General features: G+C 44.4%; 1 protein-coding gene across 1 annotated transcript in view; it reads right to left on the reverse strand.

Annotated features, from left to right (window-relative positions):
* Positions 1–10,169: 10,169 nt before the first annotated feature.
* The window catches only part of LOC137519364 (UPF0711 protein C18orf21 homolog), a 49,557-nt gene continuing 33,076 nt past the window's right edge, over positions 10,170–26,650 (reverse strand). The window contains exons 2-3 of the mRNA XM_068238317.1: positions 18,994–19,199; positions 10,170–10,480 (exon numbers count right to left, since the gene is read on the reverse strand). Of these exons, the coding sequence (XP_068094418.1) occupies positions 10,324–10,480; positions 18,994–19,199 (363 nt within the window). The 3' untranslated portion in view covers positions 10,170–10,323. The remainder of the gene's footprint in view (positions 10,481–18,993; positions 19,200–26,650) is intronic.

The raw sequence follows: 26,650 nt of genomic DNA on the forward strand, positions 1-26,650 counted from the left end.
GGCCACAAGATGGCAACAGTAACTTTTTGTTTAATGCGACCTCCAAGCGTCCTTCCGGAGGCTTGGAGGAAGTACAAGGAGGCTGGTTATGTGTTTTTTTTTTCACAATGATCACGCTGCTCATCGGAGAGCAGCGGATCATTGCGGGGCTTAGATCAACGAACGGGAATGGATTTTCCCGTTCATTGATCTCCGGGCGAGCGGGCGGCGGCGTGTTTCCGAGCGGCCGGCGGCGTGTTTACGAGCGGGAGCGCGGGCAGCGGCGGGAGCGCGAAAAAGTATGGATTTCTCCGTCCCTGGGGGTTAAAGGATGGAAAAAGGGACGGAGAAATTCATACGGGCGGGGGTAAAGTGGTTAGTTGCCAACTTGTTACGTTTTCTTTGCAGAGGTGTTGTGTAATTACAGGAATGTGAATTACCCTAGCAAATTTTTCCATTACTTAGGCAACTGCAAGTTGCGCTTATTATGCTACGCAGCGCGGTTTTTAACCAAAGGCATTCCAGGAAACTGTTTGGAGTGCCACAATTCTGGGGGGCGCCATGCCCCTTAATTAAGCCCTGCCGCAGATGAAGCCCTGCCCTGAACAAAGCCCCATCCCTGGGGGTGTTTGGTCACCTGCTTCTGCTACGTGTGTAGAGCAGCTGGAAGATCAGTATCCTAAAGAGCAGCAGCACAACCAGTCCCGGGAGACATCACAATGTCTGGATAGTGTAAGTAACAGACAGCCTCCACTGTCCCACCTCTTCCCCCTTGTGCATCCTTGTGTTCACCTTTGTGCCTCCTTCTGTGTTCTTGTACCTCCTTCAGTCCCCGTGCCACCTCTGCTTCCTTCTGTCATGTCACTAACCTCCTCGCCTAAGTCCAGTGCTGTACCTGTGCAACCATCCTGTCTCCTGCTTCCTTTAGTACTGACACCTCATTCTCCCCATGCGGTAGGATGTGCTGGGCTCTAGTCCATGTGGTGAGTGGACAGGTGGAAGGGCTGCACTGGACTCTGGCAGAGGTGTAAGCACAGCCTCTGCTGCACTGCACTGCACTCTGCATTTTACACACTGGGTTGGGACATCATTGATTATTTGTATCTTAGAGACTTCCTGTATTATGCATACATCTTATATGGCACATGGTTTATATTCTCGTTTGTGTGTATTCGCTATAGTGGAAAGTATTGCTTAAAGAGAAACTCCAACCAAGAATTGAACTTTATCCCAGTCAGTAGCTGATACCCCCTTTTACATGAGAAATATATTGTTTTTCACAAACAGACCATCACGGGGCGCTGTATGACTGATTTTGTGCTGAAACCCCTCCCACAAGAAGCTCTGGGACCGCGGTACTTTTGGCAGTTTGTTACAATGTAACAAGGTTCACAGACAGGAATTAGCTGTTTACAGCTGTCTCCAACAGCCAAAACAGCTAGCAGCAGCTACATAAACTGCCCACAGTAAAAATGTCACCATGTAATAAATGTCAGAATGTAAATCGGGGAGAGGAAAGATTTTACAATGAGCAAACACTGACTAAATCATTTATACATAATTATTGTAAAAATGAAGCACTTTTTTTATTACATTATTTTCACTGGAGTTCCTCTTTAATGCAACATTCAGAACCATGAGCTGTCACCAGTGGGCGAGCTAGTAGCCACTTGTATCCTGCTTGCTGTCTGCACACTACTCTGGGCCCACGTGGGTTACCCTAAAAGCAGCAACCGATGCATGGGCTAGACGGCAAGCTGCATCAGCTGGTGAAACCTATGCTCTCTGTGTAAGCTGCTGCCTGATTACTGTGGGAATTACCTATCATCTGTTACTTGCTTTTGCATGTATGTACAGCACTTGCTAGTGCTTGGCTTCAATACTATAGTATCATCCAGCTACTCTTACCAGCATTAAGGCTGGTTTCACAGTGAGACGTTAAAGTCCCACGTTACAGCAGCCAGTAACGCAGCCTAACTCACAGCACTGTAAAATCAATGTGCTGTTCACAGTCCCCCCGTTGCATTACACAGTAACGCAGCACGTTTAAACAAAGTGCTGCATGCTGTAAGTTATACTCGGCTAAGCGACGTTAGACTGTTCGCACATGCTCAGTAATGTTGGAGGAGGAGGTCTCCCCTCCTCCTCAGCGGCCAGCCACATGGCTAATTAATATTCACTGCATTGTGGTGACTCATGGTGGGATTCATAGTGTTGTCTGGATCATCAACGAATCGTTCATTTGATCCGGATCTTTTTTGTAAGTCGAATCATCCGGATCATCACAATGAAAGATTCGGTTCACAGTGGATGTCTGTCTGGAAGAAACAGGAACATACAGAATGTACAGTGCAGGGAAAGTCCTGTCCTGCTAGTCATTTCACCCAGTCTGCTTCCCCAGTAAAATGATTCAAATGATTCGGTTCAAAGATCCAGATCTTTTCAATGATCCAATTCAAATGATCCGAATCCTTAAAAAGATCCAGACTTCCTATCACTAACCTGGAGCGGCTGCTTTGAGAGCTGCATAACGCAGCTCAATCTGACGTTCAACTTCAACACCACCATGCGTTGCGTTAGGGGCACGTTATGCGACCATAACGTCCCCATAAACGTCTTGGTGGGAAACTAGCCTAACTGATGAGATCTATGTTTCCTGTGCAAGCGGTTGGGTAACTATTGCATGCAAAGCCCTTTATATTGAACACTGTTTATTGTGATCTAGATTAGACAATGTTTGTGCTGAAGCATGGTAAAGAAAAAATGACTCTTAATTACTTACTGAATTAAGATACAATACTACAGTATACTATGTGCTTGAGTATGACAATTTCTGATATAGTACACTACTTGGCCCAGTCCTGTAATGTATAGCGGAGATGCCGCCGCGCGGTCTAGCGGCAGGACGGCTATCTCCGCGTTCAGACCGGCGGTTTCCGCGCAGCAACATGTGTCTAGTTTGCCTGGGCCTTCTAGTGCACACAGATGGAGAGCTACGCACGCGCGCACCAGAAGACAGGACCTTTATGCCAGCAGGCGGGGTATCAGCTGATGAGGCAGATCAGCTGATCCCGGCTGGACTTCTGATTGGCTGAGGCGGCGCTGCGAAGCGCTGTGAGTATATATAGTACTTGGTTGGCAGTTGCCGGTTGTCTGACGTTGCGAATACTTACGTGTGAGCACTCAGACCTCAGTCAGATCCTACAGTGTGTTAGAAACAGTTGGAACTGGGAATTCACACTTAGCCAGATTCCGCTCTTGAAGTTTACTGTGTTATACTTTAGACCAGTTCCGAGGTGTTGAGACCAAGGACCTCACACCCAAGTATAGGATTACTGTGTCATTACTGTATTATACTTTAGATCAGTTCCGGGGTGTTGAGACCAAGGACCTCACACCCAAGTATAGGATTACTGTGTCATTACTGTGTTATACCTTAGACCAGTTCCGGGGTGTTGAGACCAAGGACCTCACACCCTAGCATAGGATACTGTGTTATACTTCAGACTAGTTCCCGGGTGTCGAGACCAAGGACCTCACACCTCAGACTAGGATTGTGCTTATTGATATTTGTTATGACCTCTGGCTCTTTTGACCTCTCTCTTGCTTTCTGATTCAGTACCTCCGCCCATCTGTCTACCAGTTGCCAACCTTGCCTGTACCCGGTTACCGAATCAGCCTTCTGTCTCTGTACCTTATCTGCTCGTGTGTTGCTGACCTGGCCTGTCTGACCCTTCTGGCTGTCACTCATCCCTCGAGTGATCAGTCTTACTGTACTACTAGTGACACTAACCCTCCAGGTGTCAATTAGCTGCAAGGGCTACCTGCTCCTCAGGTAGTCCTTCTTGCAGTTCAGTCAGGGGGCTCTACCCCATAGGAGTCCATTGGCTGCAGTACAGTCTGATTCCCAATCCATCAGGGAATCCTTGGCTGCAGTAGTGTCTGTATCTCCCGCTCCTCGGGAGATAACCTTTCTTACTGTTGCACCAAACACTTTACCTCATTAGGTGTCCTGTGTGAGCTATACTGGTATTATTGGTGATTCTGCAGATCACACATATTCGGGTATAGCATCTGTATTATTGGTGATATTGCAGATCACCAATAATCAGAGATCCTCTGTGTGCTGACACCAATCGTTACAAGTCCCTTGAATTTCGCTATAAAGAATTCTACTATATAGATACCCTTGTGACATAATTCTTTATAACATGAGAAACCAGAAAGTCAAGATGTTTTGGATATTGAAATACCTCTTTATACAATTACATATTTAAGAATGATCTCCAAGTATGGAAAGCATAGTAGTTTTTGGTTGTCAATATTAGAATAACTGATTTGAATGCAATATTTCCATCATTGTGACATGGCAATTGAGAATGTGCATACAGATTTCCTAGGATTCCAAATTTCAACTTTTACATCAGTATTTCACTATTTCGAGTTAAATGTTAAAATTCTGAAAACACAGGATTTCATCATCTAATTCTGTTACACATAATTATTTTTGTGTAAGGCACAAATGTTTTTTTTCACACAAATAGTAAAAGGATAACTGAGCATGCTCAAACCAACCAAATGAGAAAATTCTGTATGTAAAAATACAAAAAATCAAAGTGAAATTATAACCTATTGTGATCATTTATTTTTTTTTGCAAATTCACACTAAAAAGTTTTGCTACAAGTTCTACTACAAAATGTCGTTTTCTTAAAGGACAACTGTAATGAGAGGGATATGGAGGCTGCCATATTTTTTTCCCCTTTTAAACAATACCAGTTGCCTGGCAGGCCTGATGGTCTATGTAGCTGCAGCAGTGTCTGAAACACACCAGAAACAAGCATGCAGCTAATCTTGTCAGATTTGACAATAATGTCAGAAATAACGGATATGCTGCATTATTTCTTATTCAGGGTCTACAGCTAAAAGTATTAGAGGCAGAGAATCGGTAGAGCTGCCAGGCAACTGGTATTGTTTAAAATGAAATAAATATAGCAGCTTCCATATACCTCTCATTACAGTTGTCTTTTAAGATTTTATTTCTACAGATTTACTTTTGCCATTTGGTTACTGATGGGTTTAAAATAAAATTATGCACGCTGTCAGTGTCTGAAAGCATTATGACTGAGAGCACAGACATTTATTTAGGTCACATTCACAGCACAGCTTTGGCAACTGCAGGGCTAATTGACCTGTACTTTTGTCAGTACATGATTAGGAGTAGAGATGTCCCGAACTGTTCGGCCGCGAACGGTTCCAGGCGAACTTTAGGTGGTTTGTGTTCGCCGGCGAAGGCAAACTTTTGCGGTAGTTCGATTCACCCCATAATGCTCCATTGAGCAGACCTATGACCCTCTACATCACAGTCAGCAGGCACATTGTCACCAATCAGACTACACTCACTCTTGGAGCCCCCCCCCCCCTTATAAAAGGCAAGGTTCACCTGTCGTTTTACTCACTCGTCTGCCTACAGTAATTAGTTAAGGGACAGCTGCTGACAGACTCTGCTAGGGAGAGTTTAGTTAGGCTCTTGTAGGCTTGTTCCTAGCTGATTGTTATTCCTTATATTACCCTTCTCTCTCCCTCCTCCCTAACTCCCTCCTCCCGGAGGGAGGAGGGCCTCATTTTCCAGGGAATTGTAGTATTTCAAAAGCCAGCTTACATACCGTGGCTGGGAATTGAACCCAGGTTGCAGTGTGTGGTAGGTAACTCACTTAACCACTATACCACCAACAACACTACATGCTGAAGCCAACCTAGCATGTACCATTATGATCAATCCAAGAGAAAAATTAGCTTGCTTAACGATTTGTAGCATGTCAAAAGCCAACTCACAATGGCTGGGAATTGAACCCTCAGTCTCAGTGTGTGGTAGGTAACTGACTTAACCACTATACCACCAACACTACATGCTGAAGCCAGTCTAGCATGTACCATTATGATCAATCCAAGAGAAAAATTAGCTTGCTTAACGATTTGTAGCATGTCAAAAGCCAACTCACATTGGCTGGGAATTGAACCCAGGCCTACCGCTCTGTAGGCTGCTATCCTAACCATTATACCACCAACACTACATGCTGAAACTTCTTGGAGCAGACTTGCTTCATCCCTCCACACATACATCCCCATAAAATCATTCAACAGCAACTGCATGCACAGTCTTTGTGGTACACAGTCTGTGTGGCACAATTGGTTAGTGCGTTTGGCTGTTAACTGCAAGGTTGGTGGTTCAAGCCCACCCAGGCATGGCCTGGTCTGGCCTTTTGTGTTCAATAGTTGTCTGAATAAAACCCCAGATAGCCAGGTAGATTCATCTCTCTCTCTCTCTAGTAGGGATGGTCACCGCTTTCCGCGGAATTGTATTTTCCGCAATTTTAGGCAGAAATTGGTCATTCTGTTCCGTTTGGTCGGAATGGAATTGCTTTTTCAATCTGGCGGAATTCTGAAAATGCCTGTGAAATTCTGCCGGTATCTGGTGATGGTTTTAAGCTGAAAATTCACTTCAATGGCATCAAGCCCTAGAGAGAGAGAGCTCATTTTTCTCTTGGGTATATCACAATGGTACATGCTAGGCTGGCTTCAGCATGTAGTGTTGCTGGTAAACAGAGGAACACCAAGAGCCCCAATAGTGTAGTATGTATTGACAAAGGGGATAATGACAAAGAGTAATAGTTGTTATACTCACAAGCATGGGTCACCAATAGGCAACCACTGTAAAGGCAGGTGGGGAGATTAGATTATCCTGACCCCACTCAGGAATAAGAAGTCGCTCTCTGTAGATAGTAGAAAAGGGTCACAACCCTCCACCCAGGGTGGATACAATATTATATAGGAGAGAACAGAGGCGCCAAAAGGATAAAAGGGGTTTTAAAGGAGCTTAAAAGCCAAACATTTTTGGTAATTAGAGGAGGCAGTGGTGGACTTACCTCCTCCAAGCAGACACAACACGACTGTACATTCAGTCTATTTATTAACGAACTCCAGATAAAACAAAGCAACGCGTTTCACGGGTCAGTGCCCGCTTCCTCAGCCACTAGAAAAAGGAGTTACAGCATCTAGCAAAACAAACAACACTCGGCACCTCTGTCTATAGTTTATAGTGTTGCTGGTGGTATAGTGGTTAAGTGAGTTACCTACCACACTCTGAGACCTGGGTTCAATTCCCAGCCACGGTATATAAGCTGGCTTTTGAAATAGTACAATTGCGTGGATTACGCAAGCTAATTTTTCTCTTTGATATATCATAATGGTACATGCTAGACTGGCTTCAGCATGTAGTGTTGTTGGTGGTATAGTGGTTAAGTGAATTACCTACCACACACTGAGACCTGGGTTCAATTCCCAGCCCAGCCTGAGTTCAATTCCCAGCCAATGTGAGTTGGCTTTTCATGCTACAAATCCTTAAGCAAGCTAATTTTTCTCTTGGATTGATCATAATGGTACATGCTAGGCTGGCTTCAGCATGTAGTGTTGGTGGTATAGTGGTTAAGTCAGTTATCTACCACACACTGAGTCCTGGGTTCAATTCCCAGCCCAGCCTGGGTTCAATTCCCAGCCCAGCCTGGGTTCAATTCCCAGCCAATGTGAGTTGGCTTTTGACATGCTACAAATCGTTAAGCAAGCTAATTTTTCTTTTGGATTGATCATAATGGTACATGCTAGGCTGGCTTCAGCATGTAGTGTTGTTGGTGGTATAGTGGTTAAGTGAGTTGCCTACCACACACTGCGACCTGGGTTCAATTCCCCGCCCAGCCTGGGTTCAATTCCCAGCCATGGTATGTAAGCAGGCTTTTGAAATACTACAATTTCCTGGAAGATGAGATCCTCCTCCCTTCAGAAGGAGGGAGAGGTGAGGAGAGGGACGGAGAGGTGAGGGATTCCTGATGTCATAAAGCAGTGTAGGCCTGCAATTGAACATTCAATGAGATTTCTGACCTTAAAACACTGCTTTGTAGTAAATACAGATTTTTTTTCTGGGAATTTTGATGTGTATTTTACTCAACCATGTCTTCCTCCAGGTATTAGACCCCTTGAAACATCTTTTCTATCATTTTTCCAGTCAGCAGAAATTTTTCTAAATTTTTAAGTTCGCCTCCCCATTGAAGTCTATTGCGGTTTGCGAAAGTTTGCGCGAACCGCACCTTCCGCGGAAGTTCGCGAACCGAATATCGGAGGTTCGCGACATCTCTAATTAGGAGTAATGAAAGGCAGCTCTTCGGGCATCCTCCTGATAATGCCTGTCATTGCTTTAGGTAGTAAAAAAGTAAATGCAAATGGTTACATTTTTACAGTCCAGCAAAGTATAATGGGTGCAGAAATGGATCAACCACACATTCTAAATTCCTAAATCCATCAGAAAGACAACAATATTAACAGGCTTTTAACCTCATAGGACTCTTTATGAAACTGCTGTGTGTACAGTTCCTCTTCTTGAATAACCATCATCACGCTCACATGGAGTAAGTGGGTGGGAGGAGGCAACCCAAAATGTAAACGTTATAGTAACATATAATGAATAAGAAAGAGTCTTACCTCAGTTTGGAGGTTTAGAAAGTCACAAATGTTGAATCCTGCGGAGGTATGACCGTACTGACTGCACATTATGTAGATGGGTGACAGCAGAAGAGAAGAGTCAGCAGAGCTGCTTACCCATAGGAAGGGAGTGACACCATACTGGTTAAGACAGCAGCTTTTGTAAAGAAATTCTGCCTCAAATTTCTGCTTACATCACTGAGATACATATTTATTAGAACGTCTCATGCAATACTTATAGGGGATTCTCAGCAAGGCTTTTATGCTTTATAAAGATATTCCCTATAAAGCATTTAAACAATGATGCTGGCCAACTTCCCTGCTCGCTACACAGTTTTTTTTTGGCAGTTGGACAGCCATTCACTAAGTGCTTTTCAAAATAAATAAATCCCTGAGAATCTCCCTCATGAAGAGATGGACTAGTCCAAAACCTTCTGTCAGATTTCTACTACCTACTATAAGTGACAGCAACATAAGAGAAAATTAATTTATGGCTCATTTTACTCTGGGAAAAATGCACTTCTTATTGGTTTGCACATATTTTAAAGGGAAGGTCCACGCAAAATAAAAAAAAAATGAGTTTCACTTACCTGGGGCTTCTACCAGCCCCATGCAGCCATCCTGTGCCCTCTTAGTCACTAACTGCTGCTCCGGTCCCCCGCTGGCAGCTTGCCGACCTCGGAGGTCGGCGGGCCGCATTGCATACATTTTTACACATTCCCGTTAGTGCAGGAACATTAACACATACATTTTTACGAGTTAGTGGTGCCATGCGTAAATTTTTATGCATGGTACCACTAACGCGTAAAAATGTATGTGTTAATGTTCCTGCACTAACGGGAATGCGTAAAAATGTACGCAATGCGTCCCGCCGACCTCCGAGGTCAGCAAGCTGCCAGCGGGGGACTGGAGCAGCAGTGAGTGACTACGAGGGCACAGGATGGCTGCATGGGGCTGGTAGAAGCCCCAGGTAAGTGAAACTCATTTTTTTTTATTTTGCGTGGACCTTCCCTTTAAAATTTTTCATCATAGTGCCCCTTTAAATCTGGTTGGGCAATAATGTCTGATCACCCTTTTCTGTACCTGCAAGTGCTGCGTTTCCCCTCTCCCACAACTGTGATTTCTGCTTTCACTCATCAGGATTGCCAAAACAGAAGGAGATGAGTGAGCATGAGTCCCCCTGCTTGCTCATTTCTATGATCTACAGCTGTAAAAACCTGGCAGTGATCTGTTGAGCAATTTATGCGTTTTAAGTTTGTCCCCCAGAGGCTGCTGCAGCATGAAGTGAACAGAGATATATGCAGGCATCTTAAAATCTATAGTACTCTTTCCACCCTGATTAAATGTGCTTATTATAACCTGTATATACTTGTGCACATATATTGTTAAGCTACACCAAGGTGATTTTGAGATATTCACAGGTAGGTCCATTAAAAGTTTATACTGCAAACTTGGGACTTTGTGCATGAAGGTGGAAAAATAAATTGTTTCACACAGCAACTACAGCTCAAATTATTAAGAGGTTGCTATAAGTAAAATATATGTATACTCTAAGAGCATTTGTTTTCATATTCATTGTTAAATATTTCATTTTAATCATGTAGCACAACTTGATCCACTTCAGATAAAAAAATTTTTTTTTTCAGATTTAAAGACTGAATATTACATCCTACATTCATTTATTAATCCATCCACAAGATTGCATTTGATTCGTTTTTTCACAAAACAGCAGTTATCCCTCATGGTCCACTAGAAAATGGTTTAAAATTTCCACTGAAGCAAAAGAAATCAAAAACAAGTGTATGTTTATCAAGTCACGCAAGAGATGTGAGGAAATTCTGCAAATCCCCCTTTTTATTTGGTTCCTTCTCATCTTGGCTAAGGAGCATCTTCAATCTGGAGAAATGAAATTTGCTCTTCTTGGAGGATTTTGCCATTGTGGCTGGTGAAGACTGGGCAGAAACACAGGACCTACCAAAAAAAATAAAATAAAAGCATTCAGCAAAAAAATTATATACTCTTTTTCTGCTAATTAAAAAGACACACGAAACCCGTTATTTCTTTTGGGTTCTTTGGTTCAAAAGACACGGTTTGACATATTAATCGCATGTTGAAGACAATATAAAAATACACAGAATACAAAAACTCTGAGCTAGCTGCCCCAGAGCCGGCCTTTGGGGGTGGCAAGTGGGGCAATCGCCCCAGGCCCCACACTCTCTGCAGCGGTGGGGAGAGCGGGCAAAATAGTTAAATACTCACGTTTCTTCCTCCGATGCTCACAGCTTCATTCTCTTTCCTGTCCCGGCATCTGTGTATTGGTAACAGCGCCCCCTGTGGTGACATGCGGTCATCCCAGGGGGCGCTGTTACCAATACACAGATGCCAGAACAGGAAAGAGATAGAAGCTGTCAGCATCGGAGGAAGACACGTGAGTTTTTAACAACTATGCCCGCTCTCCCCACCGCTGCAGCCACCTTCCCATCTAACATGTACTGCAGGCTGGCAGCTATCTAATCTATACTGCAGGCACCTATCTAATCTATACTGTGGGGCAACTATCTAATCTATACTGTGGGGCAACTATCTAATCTATACTGCAGGGCACCTACCTATCTAATCTATACTGCAGGTACCCATCTAATCTATACTGCAGGCACTTTTCTAACCTATACTGTGGGGCACCTACCTCTCTAACCTATACTTGGGGCACCTACCTATCTAACCTATACTTGGGGCACCTACCTATCTAACCTAAACTGCAGGCACCTAACTATCCAAACTATACAGAGTGTGTGATTCCACAGTGTGTGCGTGTGTGTGTGTGCATGTGCGTGTGCGTATCCGCAGCATATGTCTCTAGGCCCCGCATATGACACTCGCCCCAGGCCCCGGGTACTCTAAGGCCACCTCTGAGCTGCCCACAACACTAATGAAACAATAGAGAGGCTGGGGGAATAAAAATGAGACAAGATTGACTATTACAAATAAGTGAACTAAAAAAAAGAAAAGCTAGAAATAAATAAATACCGTATATACTCGGATATAAGTCAACTTCATGTATAAGTCGACTCCAATATTTGACCCTCTTAAGCTGGATTTTTTTAATTACTAAAATATAAGTCTATCCAGCAAAGTTAATGATTGCACTTGAGGACCAGGAGAAGCAGTGCAACCAAAATGGCTGCATTTCAATAATTATAGCATCTATTAACCCCTCCTATTTCCCAAGTGCAGCCAATAACTCCTCCAGGGCTCCACATGCAGCCAATAACCCTTCCTGCTTTGACCTCCCCCTCCCACCCACCTAAAGGAGTGCTGCCTCTCAATGCCCCATCCACCCACAGCGCCTAAACTGTCAGCTTCTCTGACCCCTCCCATCTTGTAGCCTCACCCAGAGGGCAGCAGCAGCAGAAGTGCGGGACGGGAGCTCTGCATTGGCCGCAGTCTGGACAAGCTTGAGCCTGCAGTGCAGTGCAGCCCACGCCCGCTGACACTTGTTCATCAGCAGAACTGTGCGCAGATCTCCAGAATCCCCTCTGCAGTCTGGATCCAGCCAGGCATAAAGCTGTGCCCACAGTACATTTGCAGAGATGCTTGAAATCTTCCTCCCATGCATGCATGACATGTGGAGTATATGTGTGACAGGGAAAGGGTGCTTCCAAACTGCAGGCTGGGATAGCCAGTTTGCTTTTTCTTCCTGATCCCCTAATATCCATTGCTGGACACTGCAAGAAATCTCTCTCTTGCAGTTGGGGGGAGATAAGCTAATGCTAAATAAGTTGTTTAGGAAGCGGTTAGCTTCTCTAATCACCCCCTCCCACCCACCACAACCTAGACTGGGTGCCTCTCACTGTCCATTCCCTCTCGTCCATGATGTAGTACAATGTGTCCAGCAGAAGTCATATTCCTCATCAATCTAGCGCCGGGTTCTGCACACTCTCCCGTAATTCACTCACGCTGGTCTGCATTAGTGTACCTCCCAACACCACATGTAATCAGAAACGAAAGTACGCTATGCAGACCAGCGTGAGAAGTACGAGAGAGGATGCAGAGCCTTGCACTAGATTGATGAGGGACGTGACTTCCGCTGGACACACTGCACTATATCATGTAGGAGGGGGGAACGGACAGTGTGAGGCAGCGACTCTAGGGTATGGTGGGTGGGAGGGGGTGATCAGAGAAACTAACAGCTCCTGCCCTGGAAGGAGAGAAAGGGAAGGCAGCATCCCACATCCAGGCTGTAAGTGGAGAACTGTCTCGAGTATAAGGCGACCCCCCCCCCCCCCCACACACACACACTTTTATACTGTGAGTCAGTCCTAAATTTCTCGACTTATAGCCGAGTATATACGGTAAATATGGGCCCCAGTAGATAGAACATGTTGCATGTCCATCTAAGAAGCCTATGTATGGTCTTCAGCACGTGTATGCCAGAAAAACAATCTACACTGCAACAAATATTTGTTCTGTTTAGTTTAATTTATCCATTTGCACTACAAAGTAAAAAGTAATTTAACCATTACAGGACCGCTCCACGCCAATTGGCGTGGACGCAGCGGCAGCCCCAGGACTGCCTAATTCCGATTGGCGTGCAGTCCTTGGGGCGTGTTTTGCAGGAGATCGCGTGCATCTCCGCTTGGAGTCTCCCAGCAGTGATCGCCGCCAGGAGACTATTAGACGGGCGAATTAGCTGTCTATTTATTCCGTACATCGCTGCGATCTAAGGCAGCGCTGTACTGGGGACAGCCGTGTGACATGGCTGTCCCCCTGGCAGGCTCAGGGGTGATCCGCTGTCATAAGCTGAAGCCTATGACAGCCGATCACAGTGATTTGCTGGCGTTGGGAAGGGAAGAAGGGAAGTATACAAAAAATAAAAAAAAAATTTATTTAGAAAATAAATAAAATTATTAAAAAAATAAAAACAAACATTGGGGGAGCTATCATTACCCACCAACAGAAAGCTGTGTTGGTGGACAGAAAAGGGGGCGGGGAATCACTTGTGTTCGGCCCTGCAGCGAGGACTTAAAGCTGCAGTGGCCTATTTTGTAAAAAATGTCCTGGTCTTTAGGGAAGTTTAAGCCCGTGGTCCTTAAGTGGTTAAAAAAAAAAGTGAAGAATATATTAGATGCCCAGATTGTGCAAAATATTTTTGATATAAGACGTGTTGTACTAAAATCTCCTTATCACTTTTATTTTGGAGGGTTCTGAAAAAGGACAGAACAAAGGTATATCCTACTGGAGTCTTCTCACCTCCTCCCTGGATATGTTAAATTCTGGTCAGTTGAAAGATGTGAAGTTAACTTAAAGTGAACCTCCGGACTAAAAATCTACTCAGCAGAACTAAAAAGGCTTGGTGTTTAACAGTTTCACAGCATCAGAACTTTGTTTTTCTTACCAAAGCATCATTTTTAGCTAAGCTCCACCCATCAAAGTAAACTGCCCGGGCTTTTTTCCCTGATGCTGTGCAAAGCATGATGAGATTTCCTATTTTGTTATTCACGTTGCCTAGCAGCTGGGAGGGGTGATCAGCACACAGGACAGTTGGAACTGTGTCTCATGCTCCCTGTCACCTCCTTTCAACCAAAAAGACGGCTGCCCTCATGAAATCAAACATTTGTCTGTTCTTTTAAAACAAGGTGGGTAAGAGATTATATTACCTATCCATTTTGATTAACATACCTAATGTAACTTAATGACAGTATGTTTGTTTAGGCTGAAGTTCCTCTTTAATAATTAAAAGTTGTGTAAAATGACTTCTTAATTTAGATGTAAGGAAATCTGACAAGTGATGCATGTCCTTTCTATACACTTAGAAACCTATATTACACATTCTTTCAATACAATGCCAACCGCATCTGATGTCTATCAATGTCATTCCGCACAACCATTTAAGTTCAAGCAATCTACCATGCAACTGTTAGAAGCAGAAGGTCAGAAAATTAAATAATACCCCCCCCCCCCCCCAAAAAAAAAGGAAAAAAAAGAACAAAACAGAGGAGGAGAGGGTACATAACACGATACCTACTAAATGGATTATCATGATCTAGCGATGGCACCTTTTCAGTTTAGACACTGGAAATGGGCCGCTGCATCCCTGTAGCCCCTCTTCCCACACATACACATGTACTAACCCATTATTTGCACTGACACTTTCTGTAGGGATGATCAATAAGATGCAAATAATTGACTTTATGCAAATATTTGTCAATGTTATGCAAATCTATGCAGGTCAAAAATTGACCAATCAAACCCAGGTCTGTTTAAGAAAAAAGCAAACTCATCACCTTATATTTGCATATAATTGATTGACCATCCGTAACAATCAGCATGCAAAGACATACATACATTTTAAAGTGGATCCAAGCTGCAAACTGACTATCTTGTATCCGCAGCATTATGAACACAAAGTACAACAGCACTGCACAGCTAAACCTAACCCACTGCTTAACATTTCTGATAAGTGGGTTTCTATATCAAATTCAGCCTACCAACATCTTAAAAAAGCAAACCCAACCTCAAAAAACTACAAACAAAATCCACACAAATACAGCCTGAAAAAAACCCAAAAACAAACAAAAACAAAAAAAACAAAGCAATTCTGGGACAGGTGCTCCCAGGAGCACTTGCAATCTCGGAACCAGGAGAGCTGCATCAGAAGATAGATGAAGGGAAGCGGCTAACTACATTAGAAGGTAATAAACATTTTGTGGGAAAATTTGACTGTTTAATATATGTGAAGAGGCCATTAGTAATGACCCCACATTTGATTTCAGATTCACTTTTAGGACCATACTTTTATGTTAAATGACAGCGTTGTTAAAGGGGCACTATTGTGTAAAAATGTATTAGTAAGTAGAGTAAATAACATGACCAAGAAGCGGTACAACTGTAAAAGACTGCTTTTGTCGGCCTCCACCTGTGACTGCAGATTCGGCGCTAGAAACACAAGCAATGGAATGCCTGGAGAGTGTGTGATTAGTGCGAGTCCACTTTTTCATCCTCATTTTTCTTTCGCTTTTCTACCACTTTCATGTCATTTTACTTTACCTATTAAGCGATTATTTTACAATAGTGCCCCTTTAATGCCTAGGCTGGATTCATGCTATGTCGCAATCACAACATGGCATTTACAGCGGATTTGATGTATGAGCTGCTGTGTCTGTCCATACAATGGTGGTGTTCATTGTACAGCGTTCCTGCATACTATTCAATCATTAGCCCTCGTTCTACACTGAGGTAGCAAAATTGGTCAATCATTGGCCAATCTAAAATGTGATTTATGTACCCTTACGGTGCACACTAATGATACAATCTGCATTATGTAATATGAGGGACTACCTAAAGTATCCAATTCAAAGTATATTCACACAGTCCACCCTTCTACTACATAAGGCCCGTACACACACTAGACCAGTGATGGCGAACCTTTTAGAGGCCGAGTGCCCAAACAGAGACCCAAAGTTCACGAACTTATCACAGAGTGCCAGTACGCCAATTTATACAAAATACTCCACTTTTAGTTACGAAAAAAACAATTCCTATGGGTTGTTTCTGCATTTCATTTTTAGACCTTTAACGCATGAGTTGTTTTGTATTTTGTATAAATTGGCGTATTGGAACTCTGATATGTTTGTGAATCACAGGGACAGACAGACAGGGGGAAAGACAGCAGAGACAGCCACACAGGGGGACAGACACAGGGGCGTAGCAATAGGGGGTGCAGAGGTAGCGACCGCATCGGGGCCCTTGGGCTAGAGGGGCCCAGAGGGGCCCTCCCTCAGTTGCAGTTTTAGCTTTCTATTGGTCCTGTGCTCATAATAATCACTTTTATAGATACTTTGAATAGTGGTAATCACTAACAAACTGTTCCCCATTCCCTTCTTGCACCTCTGACACTGTGGTTGCCATTGGCAGGTTTTGTCCCGCCGTATCAATTGTTACGTATAGAGTGCTTGGGGGGCCCCATTGTAAAACTTGCATCGGGGCCCGTAGCTCCTTAGCTACGCCACTGGACAGACAGCCACAGAGGGGACAGGCACAGCCACAGAGGACAAAGTCACACACGGGGCAGAGACAGGCATACAGGGGAAAAAACAGGCTCATAGGACAGGTACAGCCACACAGGGAACTGGCACATAGCGGCAAGACAGGCACACAGCCAACAGACAGAGACAGCCACACACAGGGGCAGAAGCAGCCACAGCCACACGCAGGGGCAGAGACAGCCACGCAGGGGACAGGCACATAGGGGCAGAGACAGCCACGCAGGAGACAGGCACATAGGGGCAGAGACAGCCACGCAGGAGACAGGCACATAGGGGCAGAGACAGCCACGCAGGAGACAGGCACATAGGGGCAGAGAGAGGCACACAGGGACAGAGACAGTGGCATGGGGGCACACAGGAGACAGGCACACAGAGGGAGAGACATGCTTACAGGGGAAGGGGCAGCGACAGGCACACAGGGGAAGAGACAGTCACACAGGGGAAGAGACAGGCACACAAGGAGAAGAGACAGCTACATGGCATGGGGGCACACACAGGAGACAGGCACACAGAGGGAGAGACAGCCACACAGGGGCAGGAACAGCCACATGGGAGACAGCCACACGGGGAAGAGGCAGCCACATGGGAGACAGCTACACATGGGTAGAGACATGCACACTGGGTAGGGACAGGCACATAGGGGCAAAGACAGCCACACAGCCGACAGACATACAGGGGCAGAGACAGCCACATGGGAGACAGGCACTGACAGAGAGACAGGCTTACAGGGGAAGACACAGGCACATGGCATAGGGGCAGAGACAGGCACACAGAGGGAGAGAGAGCCTCACAGAGGTTAGGGATACAGGGAGACAATGGGAGGTATACGGCCTGAACTTACAAAGCATTAGGCACCGCAGAAATAGCAGCCCATCCATTGCACTGCATCTCAGTGATAGTCTGCAGTATCCCAGGGAGGCTCATTAGAGTTACACACACAGAACTCTGAAGGACCCCGCTCTCTTCAGGCTGACTCATAAGTGCCTGTTTCCCAGTGTATAAGAAAAATCTGTTTATTTCACTCAGTCAGCCTGAAGAGGTAGTGGGGTCCTTCAGAGTTCTGTGTTTGGTCAGGCAGCTTCTCGCTCTGTCTCCAAGCGCGTACTGTGAGGGACGGAAATGTAACTATTCGTGCATACAGCGGTGGTGATGGGGAAGCACATGGCCCTCAGAAACGGCCCTGTGTACCACAGGTTCGCCACCGCTGCACTAGACGGATTGGGGGGGGGGGTCAAGGGCCAGCACAGCCAATTTCAATCTAGAATGTTTTGATTCAGTATTTACCTATCGATTTCCTGGACAACATGTATTGACCTCTTTAAGGTCCCTGTTAACCCATAAGAAAACATTAGCTTCTAAAGAGGGACAAAAAGAGGATACCTCACAATGGTCAATATTTTGGGTCTTTTGTTTCAATTTAATCTGGAATGTGTAAGGGCCTATAGATTTGATAGAAGTGGACAAGATTGAATCATCAGTGGGCACGTTTAGCCATAGAACCTGAACAAGCATGCAGTTTAGGTGCTCTGACTGAAGTGTGACTAGATTAGCCACATACAGTACTTGTTTCAGGTGTGTGATGCCAGAAAAATCTGTAGGACTGCAAGGTAATTGGTATAATTTAAATGGAAATACACAGTATGCTATTGCTGCCGTGTGAGGTCGTTTGGTTAGAGGTGACCGTCTTCCACCATACTGTAAAAATCAAATCTTTTTATTGTAGATCTCGTGTGTATGTGTGAGACCATCTTACTGGCCATAGCCTCTGTGTCATACACTTGATCTGGCAATCAATAGCCACCTCTACACCTCATTTAGCCCCCCTGATTTCATAAGATATCAGCAAAAATCTGGTTGAAACTTTGTCTAGCTTGTTTTGTACTAATCGGTGGAATACAAAACTATATGGCCATTAGTTGCATGTAGCTATTGGCTGTGATCCCACCCATACCTAACTGGCAAATAAAATATAAACACAAACCTCCAGCATGTGTGATGCTATCACTTCTGATGCCAAAATCTATCAAACATTTCTATCACGCATCTTCCTATAGTTTTAATAGTAAGATGGTAGCTGCTATGCAGGGGTAAAAGCAGAGCATAAATCTTCTATGCATAGAATAGAAGAGTAGAAACATACAATAATAGTTAGCATGCCTGTTATGTCAAGGTGGACAGAATTTCACAATAATCGCAAGTATTAGGCAACTAGAGTTGTTTTTTGTTTTTTAAGAAGATTTTTATGGTTATTTTGCTGCTGAATTATGTATGGGTAGCTAGCTTGTCATTTACTATTCGTTTTACATACAATTCAGGTTACATCGTTATAAAGTCAACCCTGACTGCATCACTTTTTCTATGCTGATTTCCATATTTAGTGGTAAAATTCTCATATACAAAACTACTTTGACAAATTATCAAGTCAAAAGAAGAATGTACCTTGGTGTTATTACTGGGCTTTTGGTTTTTGAGCTTAGCTTCTCTTCACTATATGACAGGTTCACTTTCCTGCTTGATCCAGGTGTTCTTAGATCAGGTGACCCCAAATTCCTCCTAGTCTGTGGTGTACCCGGAGCATTGACAAGAATAGTTCTGGTTTCGCCAGGATATTTGGAAACCATTTTACACGTATTACATGTAACCACCTAAACCAAAAGATAATGTAACAATTCATTAGACACCCCATAAACGACCATTAACGAAAACAATACAGAATGTAAAAAAAAAAAAAAAAATTGCGGTCATACAGACTTTCAATAGAAAATATACACATCTTCATATTGATCATAGCAGTTGAGTCAGTAAGCTTAGTGCCGTATTATATTAACTATTCACAATTTGAACTAGTTGTTATAAAAGATGGGAAAACTGTCTAACTAGCCATACATGAAAAGATTATGCATTTTTGCTGGCTTTGTCAAATTGCCATCTATCATCTAAAAACAGTTTAAGATAAATCCTATGAAAAATAACCAAAATCTACAAACCGTTCAATTTCAACACAAGAAAGAATTAAAAAACAAAAAGTAGAGAAATAAGCCGATACCGAAGTAAAAGTTGCCATTCTACAAAGGAGACCAGGGAAAACAGCCCAGCTGGTAAATCTGAATGGAGCTTAGACAAGGCAATCAACTCATTTATATAACAGTATTGATGCAAACCCAGCAACGTCAATAACAAGTGAAGTATAAGCTAATGAGGGGAACAAAATACTAACAACCATTAATGCTACCATTTCTAGCTGTAAATATATATATATATATATATATATATATATATATACATACATACATATACACATATACACAGCTGCCCATAATTACTCACACCCCTGGGAAATTTTGACTTGATGATACTTTTATTCAACCAGCAACTAATTTGTTGATGGGAAATTACATAGGTGTCTCCCAAAAGATATTAGATGTAGTATTAGATCATGGGTGTCAAACTTAAATACAAAGTGGGACGAAATTGAACACTGGGACCTAGTTGTGGGCCAACCTCAATGTCTACTGGCCACCTCGCTCCCTTATAAAGTTCCCTGGTGTCTAATGGCTCCCCTTTAACCCTTATACAGTACTTCGTCGTCTAGTGGTCCTCCCTCCCCTATACAGTTCTCTGGTGTTTTGTCTCTCCCTAGCCCCGCCTCCCTGCATGCTGAGAGCAGCTTGCTCTCCTTCCAGCGTCATGACCCCAGAGGTCATGAAACTGAACACAGGAGCAGCAGGAAGTGGCGTGGATAGCGGCTACCTGATCTGCCCAGCCCCCCGGATCAGGTAGCATAGTTTTTTTTAATTTTATGTCCTCTTTAACCACTTCAGGACCATAGGCTTACACCCCCCTAGTGACCAGGCAATTTTTTACAATACAGGCCACTGCAGCTTTAAGGGCTTGCTGCAGGGCCGTACAACTCAGCACACAAGTGATCCCCCCCATTTCTGCCCACCAACAGATCTTTCTGTTGGTGGGCTCTGATTGCCCCTGCTATGTTTGATATTTTATTTGCTTATTTTTTTTTTATAAAATGTGTCTGGTATATATATTTGTCTGATATCTATCTATCAGCCCCGCCCTCCCATCCGCCTATGAGAGCCGATCGCTTGAGCCTCTCTAGGGAACAGCCGAGTGACATGGCTGTCCCTAGTACAGTGCTGCCATAGATCAAAGCACTGTACAATATAAATAGACGGTAATCGTCGCTGGGAGACGGAGTGGAGATGCGCGTGCATCAGCGTGCGCGATCTCTTGCAAAACCCCACCCCAGGACTTGACGCCGTTAGGCGGTCCTGGGGCTGCCACCCTCCTGACACCGATCAGCGTTAGTGTTAGGCGGTTGGGAGGGCATTAACCCTGTATGGATTGGTGTACAGTAGACAAAATAATGCACAATGTGTTTTTCAATTTAAAAAAAGGCAACATTTACAATCTACACTAGTCAATGTGGTTGCTTTGGTAATTAGCCTTGTTCAATTTTGAGTCTGGAGCACCTGCTGAGACCAAGCATTCTAGCTGGTAGCTCCAAGTAACTGCTCCACTTGTATCAACTTACTCAAGTTCTGCAGCAATAATTCTACTTGCACTGCGTTTCTCAAATCTGTCAAGTTTCCAGTAACTAAAAATGGTTCAGCATTACAGATGAAACATGAAAAATGTGAATATCATGCAAAAATTCGATTTATTTCAGTAATTCAACTTAAAAAGTTGAACTTTTAAGTTAGTTTTTGAAATAATTGGAATTTTGCACAATATTTAAAAAAAAATTGAGTTTCACCTGTACACCAGCAGCATGGCGGATGGCAATAGTTTCAGTCTAATAATTAACAATTCTAAACAAATACCTGATGTGGCTGTTCAAGTCTCATAATAAACATCTCCCCAGTTAGGAATTTATATTCTCAAACCATCTTAGTTTTATATAATGAGGGCTTACTCTATCAGTACCCAATGGCAAACATGTGACCCAGCCAAAACCCAGGAAGTTCAGGATAAATCCAGAAGCTGAACTATACCCCTTCCACTCAAGACCCAGTCAGTGACATGGCTTACCAGACACCTGCCTCTTCTCTTGGGGAAGGCAAGAGGGGAGCCATCATAGTGGCTGGGCATGGATGGAAGGGAAATTGTTCAGATTCAAGGTTAAAGCTAAACCTCCTGCTGCATGATCACCATTTATTTGCCTGTACAGTGTCACTAGCAGTGTGGATAGTGGAAATATGACCAACCTCCAGCTGCTAGTAAAAGAGCAATGCTTCACATTTCATTTGAAGCTCAATGCTGTACATTTTGGTTAACATTACGGCTAAATTCAAACCTAAAAGGGGAACAGTTCCAGTCCAGTCAATTTTCATCATTTTTAACTGTACACAATGATTCTCTGGACATGCCTTATCATCCATACTGAGGGTGACTCCCAGATAAGCAATTAAGAAAAAGCCAGAAAGCATAAGGATATAATTCTAGGTTCTCCCAGCAAGTCCGGCAACTATCTGGGAGCCGCCCTCACAATTTTGATAAGGTACGGACAGAGAATTACAACAGTTGTGTTTTGTTCGGCTGCAGGCTAATATGCAGTACTGGTTTCCATGCTCCAATGTGAACTTGTATGGCAGCCTCATACATTGCAATGCATGTCCTACATTTAGTACACTAGAGCAGGGACCATGGTTGAACCAGGAGGCACCATCAAGCCACCATGACTTAAAGCGGAACTGAATATTAAAAACAATGTTTTTCACTTATGTGGGGATTATGCCAGCCCCTTGCAGCCTTCCTGTCCCGCGCCGGTCCTCCACGATCCTCCGTTCTCCCGCCGCCAGCTAGTTTCGTTACCGTCAACTTGTAAGTTAATGGCAACTGCACCTACACGCCCTATGTATCTTTCTTCACGCTCCAGCCCGCAATAGCGACCGCTAATAGTGCAGGACGCTACTGCATGCGGGGATGCAAAGAAAGATACCCGTGGCCCAGGGCAAGCAGGCCCAGTTTCTGCTTCGACCGAACCGAAACTAGCTGGCGGCGTGAGAATGGAGGATCGTGGAGGACCGGCGTGGGATAGGAAGGCTTCAAGGGGCTGGCAGAAGCCCCAGGTAAGAAACTTTTTTTTTTAATATTCAGTTCCGCTTTAAAGCGGAATATAACCCTGCATTTCAACTTTGCTCTAAAACATTATTTACAGCATATTATATGCAACCAGCATTTTTTTTTACTAGACCAGCATTGGAAGGGTTACACACAGAGCTTTAAAGTTCCTGGAGAGAACTGCTCCCTGCAGCCGAAGTTTTGATAGATACATTTAAGTAAACAAAATGTATCTAAGTGTGGAATGTGACTCACTCTCTCTGACTGTGCAGGAGCTGGAGGACAGCCAAAGAGTGTGTAACATTCCTCACTTGTTACATTCTGTTTAGTTAAATGTATCCATCTAAACTTCGGATGCATTTCTATCCAAGGAACTTTAAGACTACTTACACACCAAGACGTTGCGTTTTAGGGGACGTTATGGTCGCATAACGTGCCCCTAACGCAACGCATGGTGGTGTTGAAGTTGGACGTCAGATTGAGCTGCGTTATGCAGCTCTCAAAGCAGCCGCTCCAGGTTAGTGATAGGAAGTCCGGATCTTTTTAAGGATATGGATCATTTGAATCGGATCTTGGATCTTTGAACCGCATCATTTGAATCATTTTACTAGGGAAGCAGACTGGCGGTGAAATGACTAGCAGGACAGGACTTTCCCTGCACTGTACATGCTGTATGTTCCTGTTTCTTCCAGACAGACATCCTGTGAACCGAATCTTTCATTGTGATGATCCGGATGATTCGACTCACAAAAAAGATCCGGATCAAATGAACGATTCATTCATGATCCGGACAACACTACAGTCCCACCACGAGTCTCTGCAGTGCAGTGAATATTAATTAGCCATGTGGCTGGCCGCAGAGGAGGAGGGGAGACCTCCTCCTCCAACATTACTGAGCATGTGCAAACAGTCTAATGTGGCTTAGCCCAGTATATCGTACAGCATGCAGCACTTTGTTTTTAACGTGCTGCGTTACAATGTAACGCAACGTGTTACTGTGAACAGCAACATTGATTTTACAGTGCTGTGAGTTAGGCTGTGTTACTGGCTGCTTTAACGTGGGACTTTAACGTCCCACTGTAAAACCAGCCTAAAGCTCTGCGTGTAACCCTTCCAATGCTGGTCTACTAAAAAAAAATGCTGGTTGCATATAATATGCTGTAAATAATGTTTTAGAGCAAAGTTGAAATGCAGGGTTATATTCCGCTTTAATGTGTATTTGCAAATGTGCAGAACTAATCCGGTTTAATAATTACAATTAGAGACCATGATTTCTTTTAGCAGGCCTGCAACCCAGAATGTTATCCTAATCAGTTGGTAAGCAAACACTGCCCATTTGTCACTGGCCTTAAAGAGCAGCCATAGTTCTATGCGTCTAGTTAGACGAATAATTGCACCGTTGTCGGCGGCGGGGAACGGAGCATCAGAGGAGGATGGCGAGAGACATTCCAGCTGCGGGGGCCAATAGAAGCCTCAGGTAAGTGGCAGTTTTTGTTTTTTAAAAGGTGCAAGAGAACCCCTTTATAAAACTCCAATTATGTATGCAAAAAAGGCATTGAGCTCCACTACGTTCAAAGTCCCAGAGAGCTCTGTCTTCTGAAGCTTGTTATCTCAACTGTCAGTCATTGTATCTTCTTTTTCTCTGCAGAGAAGGGTTAAAAAGATCACTGGCCTGCTCTGTAAAATCATTTAGAATGCTGAGTAGTGTGTAAACTGCAAATATTAGAGAATGATGGTGTTATAAAAAATAAAAAAAACTATAACTGAAAATAAAAATATGAGAATATTTTCTTTGCTACTAATGTTCTAGTAATTATCCATACTACACTACAAATTCATTATCTTACTTTTTTTTTTGTTTCAGTGTCTCTTTAAAGAGAACCCGAGGTGGGATTTAATTATGCTAGTGGGGCACAGAGGCTGGTTGTGCACACTAACACCAGCCTCTGTTGCCCCATGGTGTGCCTCCAGGACCCCCCTGCGCGCCGCTATACCCCCCGCAGTGCTGGCGACGCACAGCGTGTCGCCAGCTCAATGTTTACCTATGCGCTGTCTGTCAGCGCCGCTCCCCCGCCTCCTCCGTATCGGCGCTACCCGCCCGCGTCACTTCCCTCCAATCAGCGGGAGGGAAGGGACACAGGCGGGTAGAGCCAATATGGAGGAGGCGAGGGAGCGGCACTGACAGCACATAGGTAAACATTGAGCTGGCGACACGCTGTGTGTCGCCAGCACTGCGGGGGGTATAGCGGCGCGCAGGGGGGTCCTGGAGGCACACCATGGGGCAACAGAGGCTGGTGTTAGTGTGCACAACCAGCCTCTGTGCCCCACTAGCATAATAAAATCCCACCTCGGGTTCTCTTTAACCACTTGAGGACCCACCCTTTACCCCCCTTAAGGACCAGCGCTGGTTTGATTGATCTGTGCTGGGTGGGCTCTGCAGCCCCCAGCACAGATCAGGGTGCAGGCAGGGAGATCAGATTGCCCCCCTTTTTTCCCCCCTATGGGGATGATGTGCTGGGGGGGTCTGATCTCTCCTGCCTGCTGTGGGTGGCGGGGGGGGCACCTCAAAGCCCCCCTCCGTGGCGAAATTCCCCCCTCCCTCTCCTACCTGCTGCCTTGCCTGGAAATCCGGGCTGCACAGGACGCTATCCGTCCTGTGCAGCCAGTGACAGGACGTCCCCTGTCACATGGCGGCGATCCCCGGCCGCTGATTGGCCGGGGATCGCCGATCTGCCTTACGGCGCTGCTGCGCAGCAGCGCCGTACAAATGTAAACAAAGCGAATTATTTCCGCTTGTGTTTACATCTAGCCTGCGAGCCGCCATCGGCGGGCCGCAGGCTATTCACGGAGCCCCCCGCCGTGAATTGATAGGAAGCAGCCGCTCGTACGAGCGGCTGCTTCCTGATTAATTAGGCTGCAGCTGGCGACGCAGTACTGCGTCGCTGGTCCTGCAGCTGCCACTTTGCCGACGCACGTTATGAGTGTGCGGTCGGCAAGTGGTTAAGGACCGTATTCTCATAGACACTTCCCCCACTAGCACTGGATTACTAAGTAATGCAAAAAACCTCTACACAGATTTTAATTGGATCCCTACAACATTTATTGGCTCAGGGATCTACTGAAAAGAGAGCATAGGGGTGTCAGTAAAGTAAGGCTGCAACCCCATAAGAAGGATAAAAATATAAGGGGGGGGGGGGGGTTGAATGGTGAAGGAAAAAAACTCAATAGTGTATATCTGACATTTGGCACACAATGTATCCTGGGACCACAAACATGTAACTCTCCCCATCCAATCATACACAATCAGAATATCAATCTCTAAATACATACCATCCCGATAGAGTAGAACAGCAGTGAAGTTACATAATTATTTAGGTAGTGGTCACTTGAGTTGCGTACATATTACAGCATTGGGTACATCTAGCAAACCTAATGCATCAGAATTTTCACAATCACACAACATGCACACCATCTAGCATATAAATAAAAGCAGCAAAAACTACCCCCACTAGAAATGTATCACCCACCCTAACCGAAGAGCTTTTACCCCTCAATTGGGGCTTCATCAAGGGTACAGGAGCAGTGGTCCCATTACTGTGAGGTGCCAGAATTATTACACATACAGGAAAGTGCATGGGTACAGTGAAGCCAGAAGCTGTACCCCATGTGCAGTACACACACTGTGCTGTGCAGTGAATGTCTGCCAAAGGAGAAGCAATCTACCTACTTTTAGATTGCACAGCTTACCAGCCGGTATCTTGGAGTCTATCTACTGGGATCTGTAAGAATCAATTTCACTGGCATGTGTTGACTGCATTATTGATGTAGAATTTACTCTCATGACAATAGCTGGATTAGGAGCCTTTCATATCTGTGCCTTATGAAAGTTTTGTTGTGCCAACTATAGCCCAGGATCTTGCTGGCACTCCAGATATATCACTTCTCTGTAATGCTGAGTTTTTAGGAGAGAGGTGATTACAGTGGCATAACATCTATTATCCCATGAAGTATCTCAGTT

This window comes from Hyperolius riggenbachi, chromosome 5 (assembly GCF_040937935.1).
Source record: "Hyperolius riggenbachi isolate aHypRig1 chromosome 5, aHypRig1.pri, whole genome shotgun sequence".
Classification (NCBI taxonomy): domain Eukaryota; kingdom Metazoa; phylum Chordata; class Amphibia; order Anura; family Hyperoliidae; genus Hyperolius; species Hyperolius riggenbachi.